The 8,826-nt window shown below is 56.3% G+C and overlaps 1 protein-coding gene across 1 annotated transcript; it reads right to left on the reverse strand.

Moving 5' to 3' along the window:
- Nucleotides 1-714: 714 nt before the first annotated feature.
- On the reverse strand, nt 715-8,561 carry SYNGR4 (synaptogyrin 4). The gene is made up of 5 exons (XM_055311631.1): nt 8,496-8,561; nt 7,468-7,662; nt 2,636-2,873; nt 1,259-1,398; nt 715-948 (listed from the first exon to the last, which is right to left on the reverse strand). Exons 2-5 carry the CDS (start codon nt 7,558-7,560, stop codon nt 715-717), a joined length of 705 nt encoding a protein of 234 aa, XP_055167606.1. The 5' UTR covers nt 7,561-7,662; nt 8,496-8,561.
- Nucleotides 8,562-8,826: the final 265 nt, after the last annotated feature.

Consider the following 8,826-nt stretch of genomic DNA (forward strand, 5'->3'; position numbering starts at 1 on the left):
GCATTACATTTTAATTGCACAGCGCTGCCCTAAGGCACTTGAGGCCCGTGGTGCTGAATGGTGGGTGCTGAGTGAAGGCTGCCACTCCCAGACACCCCCTGTCCCCACTACTCCCTTAAAGAGTGCTTCACTCACTGGGGTCTCCTGTCGGCCTGGGCACAAGTCCCCACTTGCCTTCTGCGTTCTAGAATAAAATCCTTTCTTCTTTCCCCAAGGCAGCCTCATAAATATTTGCAGACAGGAGTCTCCCCTGTTCTCATTTACGGACTCACCATCCCCTGTTCCTTGGTTTTGAGTTGGGTCCCTTGTCACTGGGGTGAGTGGAAGGGCTGCTCCCAGTGTTTATTGGCCCTGCTTCCTCCCTAGTACTCTCTCCACAGGCAGAAGCGTTTTCTCTTTCTCTGAACACTAGCTTACTTGACTGCATTGGAGTGCCTCGTGCCTCCTTCCTACTGCCCGTGTGAGGATTGAAGGGGCCACAAGGAATGTCCCCTTCCTGTCACTGGGGTGTGCTATCATCACATTGGTACCCAGATGGAGAGTCCAAGAGGTGGTGTGGAAAGGTGGCCCACTGCAGAGACTCTGAGGCGACCTCAGGATCTCTCCCCACCCCTGGCCACTCCAAAGAGGAACAGACATGAGAAGGACAGAGGGCTGTTTTCAGAAACCTTTCTGGAGGGAGGATTATCTCTTTACTGATGTAGAGGAGGATGTTCAGTTGTCAGGCATCATAGCGAGGCGGGGGGCCTTCGGAGTGGTCAGATAGGGGGACGGGGCAGAACCAGCATAACTCAGGTTGTTGGGGCCAGTGGTGGGCGTGTTCACAGGGCTGGTGGCAGAGGGCGGGGAGAGGGTGGTCAACACTACGCCACCCTCATCCAGGGAGCGCTTGTAAGGGACTGGAGTATCATTCCGGAGGTCCTGGAGGGCCAGGTAGGCCTGGAAAATCTGTGGGCAGGAAAGGGCATGCCAAAGGCTGGCTTGGGTTAGGGGAGAGAGGGACTGGGGCTGGGGACTGGTCCAGGAGGGGGACAACGGGTACGGTTGTGCTCACTGCTCGCTGGACAAGGGCGCACAGCATGATTCCTAAGGCTGGGCTGCATCTGCTCACCCTAAGGGGAGCCTTCTTTCCAATTTGCCCCATCCCAGAAGGAGCTAGCAGAGGCCCTGGGCGGAGCCATCCCTCACTCCCGGAGGAGCTGAGAGCGGGAATGTTCTAGCCCCCCAACCCCACCCTGCAGAGGGGACCCATCCTCACCCAGGTGAAGATGGAGAAGAAAGCGAAGGTGATGGCGGCCTTGGCACTGCTGCTTCCCAGGAGGAACCCTTTGGGTGGTGAATGCTGCCACTGGTTGGCCAGGAAGCAGAAGCCCACGAACCAGATGCCTATCCACAGGACTGGCGGTTGCAAGAGAGAAGAGGGACAGGGGTAGCCTGGCTCAGGAAGGGTGAGGCTGGAGGCTGGCTGAGGGGTCTCTCCCTCCATGCCCTCCATAAAGTACACTGCTGGAGTGCAGGTGGGCTGTCCACTACGGGAGCCACTGGCCACATGTGGCCATCTGCATATCAGTTAATTAAAATAGGATTTAAAAATGCAGGTTGCACTGGCCACCCTTCAAGTGCTTGGTGGCCACGTGTGGCCAGTGGCTCCCATAATTGGGGAATGTGGCTATGGAACATTTCTGTCTTCACAGAAAGTTCTTTTGGATGGCCCTGGAGTCAACAGCCTTTGAGGGCCCTCCCAGCCCTGGAACGCTGGGGTTGGCCTGGTGCAGAGGGTGAGGAGGAGGTGGGGATAGTTAACATCAGACTGCGAGGAGGGAACCCCAGGTCCTGGGGCAAAGGAACTCAGTTATTTGGTGCTTACTGTGTGCCAGTCTCTATCTAGAGTACTGGGCAGTGGTTAGGAGGCAAGACTTTGTTCTGAAGCCTGGGATTGCCAATCAGCAGCTGTGTGCCCAATTATATAATCTCATCAAGCCTGTTTCCTCTTCTGCAAAATGGGGAGAGGAGCAGGACTTTCCTCCTCAGGTGGGTCTGGGGAATCAATGAGACCAGGCACATGGAGCCCCTGGCTCTGGGCCTGACATGTGGGAAGTGCCCGGAGAAGGTCAACGTTACTCCAGGCCTCCTTTCTCTCATTTCGTGCTCAGAAAAAGTCCTGCATTGTGGGGGTTTTCATCCCAGCTTCTACTGAAGCTCAGAGAGGGGAAGAGAGCCGCTTGAGCCCACGGGGCGACCAGGCGCCTGAGTTGAGATTTCAAACTCCCGTTGGCCTGGCTCTGTGCTGGAACCCCACCTCCCCCCACCGGGTGGCTTTTCAAGAAATGTTCTGTGAAGAAGGGAGGTGAATGTGAGGAAAAAGCAGGGCAGAAGGGAGGCTTCTAGAATTAGCCTGGGGGTCAGAAGAGGTGACCCTTACACTGAGTCTAAAGGATGAGTAATAATTCCCTGGGGGGAAACAGCAGGTGCAGAAGTGCTTCCAGAAGGGAGGGGTGAGGCTTCAGGTCACGTGTGGAGGACGGTGGGCCAGCTGGGTGGCGAAGGGAGGTGTCCCAGGGGCCCCCAGGGGCCTCCAGGGGCTAAAGGGGCAGCTCTGGGTGGGTCATCCCCGGGGTGGGGAGTTGGTGCTCACCAGCCAGGATGAAGTCCAGGAGCTGGAAGGCCGTCTTGAAGCGGGTGCTGCCGATGCGGCTCTCGTGGGCATCCAGGGCGAGGAAGGTCAGGCAGCTGAAGAAAGCCAGGAGGCCAGCTCCTACGGTGAAGCTGCAGGCCACCTTGTTGCCATTGAGGACGCAGTGGAGCTTTGAGGACTCGGTCTTGTTCTGGTAGCCATCGGTCAACAGGGAGGAGAAGACGATGAGGGAGAAGACCTGTGGGTGCAGGAGGGGGGAATCCAATCCCAGTGGGCCAGAGCAGAGCTGTGTCCACAGAACCTGCACAACCCCCTGGGTCCCTGTCTGGGAACACTGGGCCCTGTACCTCACCCTGTCACCCTGTCAGCAGGGCTTCTAAGCTTATCCCTCCTAAAGCTCCTCACCTCCTCTCTCCATCCTGGTTCAGGTCTCATCCTCTCCCCACCACTGGATCCTCCTCCCTGGCCTCCCTGCCTCCAGTCTTCACCCCTCTGCCTATCTCCCACAAGCCTCCACAGAGGTCCTTCCACACCCTGCCCTCCTGCACTTTTCCATCTTCGTCTCTCTCTCTCCACTCCCTGCCTCCCTCCCCCACCTCATCCATGCTCCCCTTCTGCCACCCCAAACAAGTACCTGCCACCAAACCCAGGTGCCCATACAAAATAGTTAGCAGTGCCTGGGGCGTGTGAGGAGGTCCAGAAGCATTTGTCACCCCTGTGATGATCTCTGCCTGCCAGGCCTTTCCCTAGGCCTGCCATTTCTTCCTCTTCCCTCCCCACTCCCCTTGTTCCTCTCAACTTGTTAAAATAAATTTGTGAAGCATTTCAAACACACACAAGTACAGTCAGAGATGTAGCATTCAGTACCTAACGAACATTACCATTTTTCATTTTTCCCCTCCCCCCCTTTTTTCCCCAGGACTTTTTATTTTTTATTTTTTTTAATTTTTTAAAAATTTATTTATGATAGTCACAGAGAGAGAGAGGCAGAGACACAGGCAGAGGGAGAAGCAGGCTCCATGCACCAGGAGCCCGATGTGGGATTCGATCCCAGGTCTTCCAGGATCGCGCCCTGGGCCAAAGGCAGGCGCCAAACCGCTGTGCCACCCAGGGATCCCTCCCCAGGACTTTTTAAAAAAGCAAATACAACATCCCTGATACACTAGCTTCTCACCTGTGCCTGCTGCAGACAGCACACTGTAGTGTCACAGTCTGTGTCTCCACTTGTCTTCTATGGCATTTATTTATGAAATGCCATGCAGGCACTTCACACCTGAACCATCCTTGCAGCCACCCTAAGAGGGGGGTTACTACTAACAGCCCCATTTCTTTAGAAAATGGAACCAAGGCCCAGGGAGGCTGAGGAGTTGCCCCAAACCAATGGGCTGGTAGGTGCCGGAGCCTGGATTTGAACAGAAGCTGCCTAACTCTTGAGCCCACTTTAAGGCCCTGTTATACTGCCACAAGCTGAACCAGACGCCTGGAGAGCAGGGGTTCCTAGCGGTGCCACTCAGTGAAAATGTTAAGCTCCATGCTTTGCCCCAGACAGTCACCATACAGTGGGGCAAGGTCCATGCCAGATACAGAAGGGACTAACGTGTATGAGGTGGGCGGTGGGAGTTGCCACAGGGAGGCTTTCTGTATGAGGTGATGGCTGTATGGAGTAGTACAGGACAATAAGGTTGTCTGGAGGGCAAATAGGGAGCCACAGCAGAGCTGTGAGTAGGGGAAGACAGGGGCAGATCTGAGGCCTTGGGTAGAGATAGACTGGAGGGGGTGAGTCTGGAGGTCAGAAGGCCAGGGAGGAGGCTGCAGCCTGGGGTCTGGGAGAGAGTTGAGGTTTGAGCCAGAACCATAGCTCTGGGGCTGGATTCAGGAGGAAATAAGGTGAGGCCTGAATTGCATGTTAAAGAATGAGGAGTTTGTCGGGCAGATAGGGGAGGGAGGGCATTCCAGGGAGGTGTAAACTGTGTTTGCAAAAGCCAGATGCTGCAGAAGGGGGCTCCTTCGGGGACTGGAGAGAAATCTCACCCGAGGGATGGAGTGTGAGATGAGGCTGGAAAAGTAGGTGGGAGCCAGAGCCTCAGAGGCCTTGGACACCAGATGGAGAGGCCTGGATTTGGGAGCCATGGAAAGTGAAATTTCTTACTTGGATTTAACTTCAGGCACGGAAGGGTTCTGAGCAGAGGGTGGCCGGGGTTAAACTTGGCCCTGGAGTCAGACACAATATCTAGGGTCGCGATGGATCAGAGGGGGCAAGACCAGAGGCCGAAAGACCAGAGAGGGGATTGGTGGGAAGGCCTGGGCAGAAATGTGGAGACCTGAGCTGAGGTCAGAGCTCTGGGGAGTCCAGTGATATTTAGGACGTAAAATTGGACTTGGTGATTGATTGGATGTGGCGGTGTTGGGGACGGGAGTGGGGGAGTAGGTGAGAGGAAGGAATTCACTAGAATTTGAACTCCACCTGGATAGGGACTGCTTTTCTCTTTTCCCACCACCAGCTTGGACCTCAGCCAATGTGTGTTGCTCTTGCCCTGCCCTTCAGATGAGGATGGAGGAGGCAAATGTTTGGCCCCTAAACTCCTCAGCTTCTGTCCATCCCCCTCCATCCTTCCCCTTAATTGCCTTCTCTCAATAAAAATCATAACATAACAATGACAAGGAGTCCCTTTTTTGTCTGGCACTTTAACATTCTCCAAGGCTGTCCACATCCATCCCCTGTTTTGGAGCTAGGAGTCCACATAAGGGGAGCATTTTGCTCTGCTGCTTGGGGACAGAGCCAGGTCGAGGACTGGAAGGCCCATCCATCATTTGAGCCTGTATCCATTTTACCTGCCCTACCTCCCTCGCACCAGCCCCACGTGGTAGATGTTACTGATTCATTTCTGTTTCACAGGTGATAAATCGAAGCCATTATGGTGGAGTGGAAAGAGCCAGACGCGTCTGACTCTGCCAGCTGTGTGGCCATGGGCAAATCATTCACCTCTTGGAACCTCAGTTTCCCAGTCTGTCTCTGTGCTGTGAAGAGGGGGTGGGGCCAAGGCCTGATGGTAGTTCTCATGATTGGCCCAGAGAGGGGATGCATCCTCTCAAGGTCAGCGAAGGAGGTGGGGACTGGGATCCGGTTCTCCTGACTTCCGGGCCTGTGGGCTGTCCGTCCACCGACCCTGAAAACCTTGGGCTGCTTGCCTGAACCCTGGGCATTGGAAACTCAGGGAGGGGGCTCAGCTGGGCTGGAGGGACCCGAGCCCTCTGAAGCCAGAGTCCAACCTCCTTCCACGCCCTCCTTGGCCCATCCCCAGGGAAGGAGCAAAGATTCATCAGTTAAGACACCAGCTGGCAGGCGGCAGTGAGAAGGACAAGAGCACCAGCTGCCCAGAGACTCCCTACTGAGGAGCCAGGCCAGGGGGGAAGGAGGAGAGGGCAGGGAGGGAGGGAGGATGGAGGCGGCGGGCAGAGTCCGTGACCAAAACGTCTGGCACAGTCCGTGGCCCTTCCCTCCCCCTTCCCCACGCCACTCCACGCCAGCTGGGCCTCCTCCTCCCCCCACGACCCGCTTTTCCTTCCAGAGCCTTGGAGGTGTGAGAATCTTTTGACTTGCCCGCCAGCTGGGTGACGTCCTTGGGCAAGTCACTCAACCTCTGCGAACCTCAGCTTCCCCTTGGGTCAAACAGAGGTAGCCATGTTCATGTCATAGGGTTGTGGTGAGGAGCAGAAGGGCTAACTGCCCGTGAGGGACTCGGAACCTGGATGTGGAATTCCTAATTCCCCCCTTCCCCTGGGGGAGAACACAAGTGCCCCTCACCCTCAGTCCCCCAAATTCAAAGCGCGATTAATACCTTCCAGGTTCACGCTTATCAGTTTAGGGGCATTAACTGGTTTCACTTTCAGAACGGTCTTTCCTACAAGCAGGGCCTCTTATACGCAAGGCTATAGAGGTTCAGAGAAATCAAGTCATTTCCTCAAGGTCATGCAGACATAGGGTGACTGGGTACGTTATCCAACAAAATGTGGCATTTTTGGGAAGGAAAGGTGGCAATCCCGCTGATTCAATTAGGCCCAGGCCAGGCAAAGCGGGCAGTGTGCCACCCTATGTGGGCAGCATGGTGCTGAGCCAGGATTCTAAGCCAGGCCCTTTGGATCCTTCTCCATCCACAGGTTCCAGAAGGGGTTGGAAGGAGAGGCTCTGGCTTAGGACCCTGGATCTGATTCATCTACTCCCATGACCCCAGTCAAGTCTCATCATCTCCCTGGCCCTCAGTTTCCAGCTCTGTCAAAGGAGAGTAGTGGAGGTGGCACAGCACAAAGCCCAGACTTTGGGCAGCCCGGGTGGCTCAGCGGTTTAGCGCTGCCTTCAGCCCAGGGCATGATCCTGGAGACCCGGGATCGAGTCTCACATTGGGCTCCCTGCATGGAGCCTGCTTCTCCCTGGGCCTGTGTCTTTGCCTCTCTCTCTCTCTCTCTCTCTCTCTCTCTCTCTCTCTGTGTCTTTCATAAATAAATAAAATCTTTTTTTAAAATTTTTAAAAATTTATTTATGATAGTCACACAGAGAGAGAGACAGAGAGGCAGAGACACAGGCAGAGGGAGAAGCAGGCTCCATGCACCAGGAGCCCGACGTGGGATTCGATCCCGGGTCTCCAGGATCGTGCCCTGGGCCAAAGGCAGGCGCTAAACCGCTGCGCCACCCAGGGATCCCTAAATAAATAAAATCTTAAAAAAAAAAAAAAAAGCCCAGACTTCCCCCTGACTCCCTCCACACTGTGTCTGAGAGGGGAGAACTGCTATTTCCTGTCACCCATGGGGCAGTCAGCCCCACAGGAGGGCCTTACCCCTGCAAAGATCCGGGTGATTGTCTTTGGTCTCTTCAGAAACTGCACAGCTTCACTATCAGCCAGGTCCTGGAGGCTTTCAGGGATGTGCATGGCGGCTGCTTCTGGGTCCCTGGGGGGCGGGAGGGGGGATGCTGGGTGCTGCCTGCTGGGTGCCGCTGTCCAGAGGCTCCAGGCCCGCCCTGGGCTCGGCTGCTGCAAGACAAGACGGATGGTGGGAGGTCAGAGTCAGAGGCGTGCGGTGAAGGAGCTGCCAGGGGTCCCAGGAAGAGGGGCACGGGGTAGAGGGTACTGGAGGGTCCCAGGAATGAGGTTGTGTGGGGTCTACCAGGGTTCTGAGGAGTTGGGGCTTGGGGGTGAAGGGGCTGCTGGGGGTCCCAGAGGTGGGGGTGCAGGGCGAGAGGGTGGCTGAGGGTCCCATGAATGAGGTGAAGGGGAAGGGAGCTTCTGAGAATTCCAAAGATGGGGACACGATGTGAAGGGGCTGCTGGGGCTCCCAGGAATGGGAGTCCCAGGGGTCAGGAACGCAGGCTGAGGAGGCTGTCGGCTGAGGGGGCTGCCCGGGTACCCGGAGGTGGAGGTGCAGGGCGAGGGGATCCCAGACCGGGGAGAAGGCGTGCGGAGAAGGCTGGGAGACTGGGGTCACATCCTTGACCCGGGAGCCGGGAGGTCATTCTGAGGACTATGTGCTCTGGGTGGGAAGTCTAGAGAAGGATCTTCCAGGGACAAGGGGGTGCCAGAATGTAGACCAGAACCCCTGGAAGGTCTGAGCCAGAGGAATCCCTTCCAAGGTGCTGACAGCCCCCATAATGAAGAACCCAGGGGTGTCAGGGTGTATTTTTAGGCTGGCCTCGTGGTTTGGGGTTATTTTCTTAGGATAAGGGCCTCCCCTTAGTATTCAAGTCCATCTTCCTAAGAGTGCATTTCCTCAAGCTGGGGGGTCTGGACCTCAGATGTGCGGGGAACACGGTCTCAGAACTGAGCTCTCCCCTCAGAATTAGGAGGTCAGGCCGCAGGCACCAGGCTACCTTCTTAGAATCGGAGTCTTCCCTTTAAGGACCTGGGATGGGGGTGGTGGGGCTTGGGGGTGATGCTGTCTGACAAAGGGCCACCCCTACTCTGGAGGCCCAGTCTGCGTCACCTGGAGGCCGGCTCTTCCTTCCGCCCACCCTCCCCTCCTGGTCTCTGGCGCCACCTCAGCCTCCTTTTGGTTCCGCTTTTTCCCGCCTTTTCGCTCCTCCACAGATGATTGGCTGCGTCCAAGTCCCGCCCCGCCCTTTCCCCGCCTACTCGGGAGCTGACACGAGTGGGGGCGTGGCCTCAGCGGACGTTGGGCCGCCCGCCGTTGGCTGGCTGCGC

This window comes from Nyctereutes procyonoides, unplaced genomic scaffold (assembly GCF_905146905.1).
Source record: "Nyctereutes procyonoides isolate TBG_1078 unplaced genomic scaffold, NYPRO_anot_genome, whole genome shotgun sequence".
In the NCBI taxonomy this organism is placed as follows: Eukaryota; Metazoa; Chordata; class Mammalia; order Carnivora; family Canidae; genus Nyctereutes; species Nyctereutes procyonoides.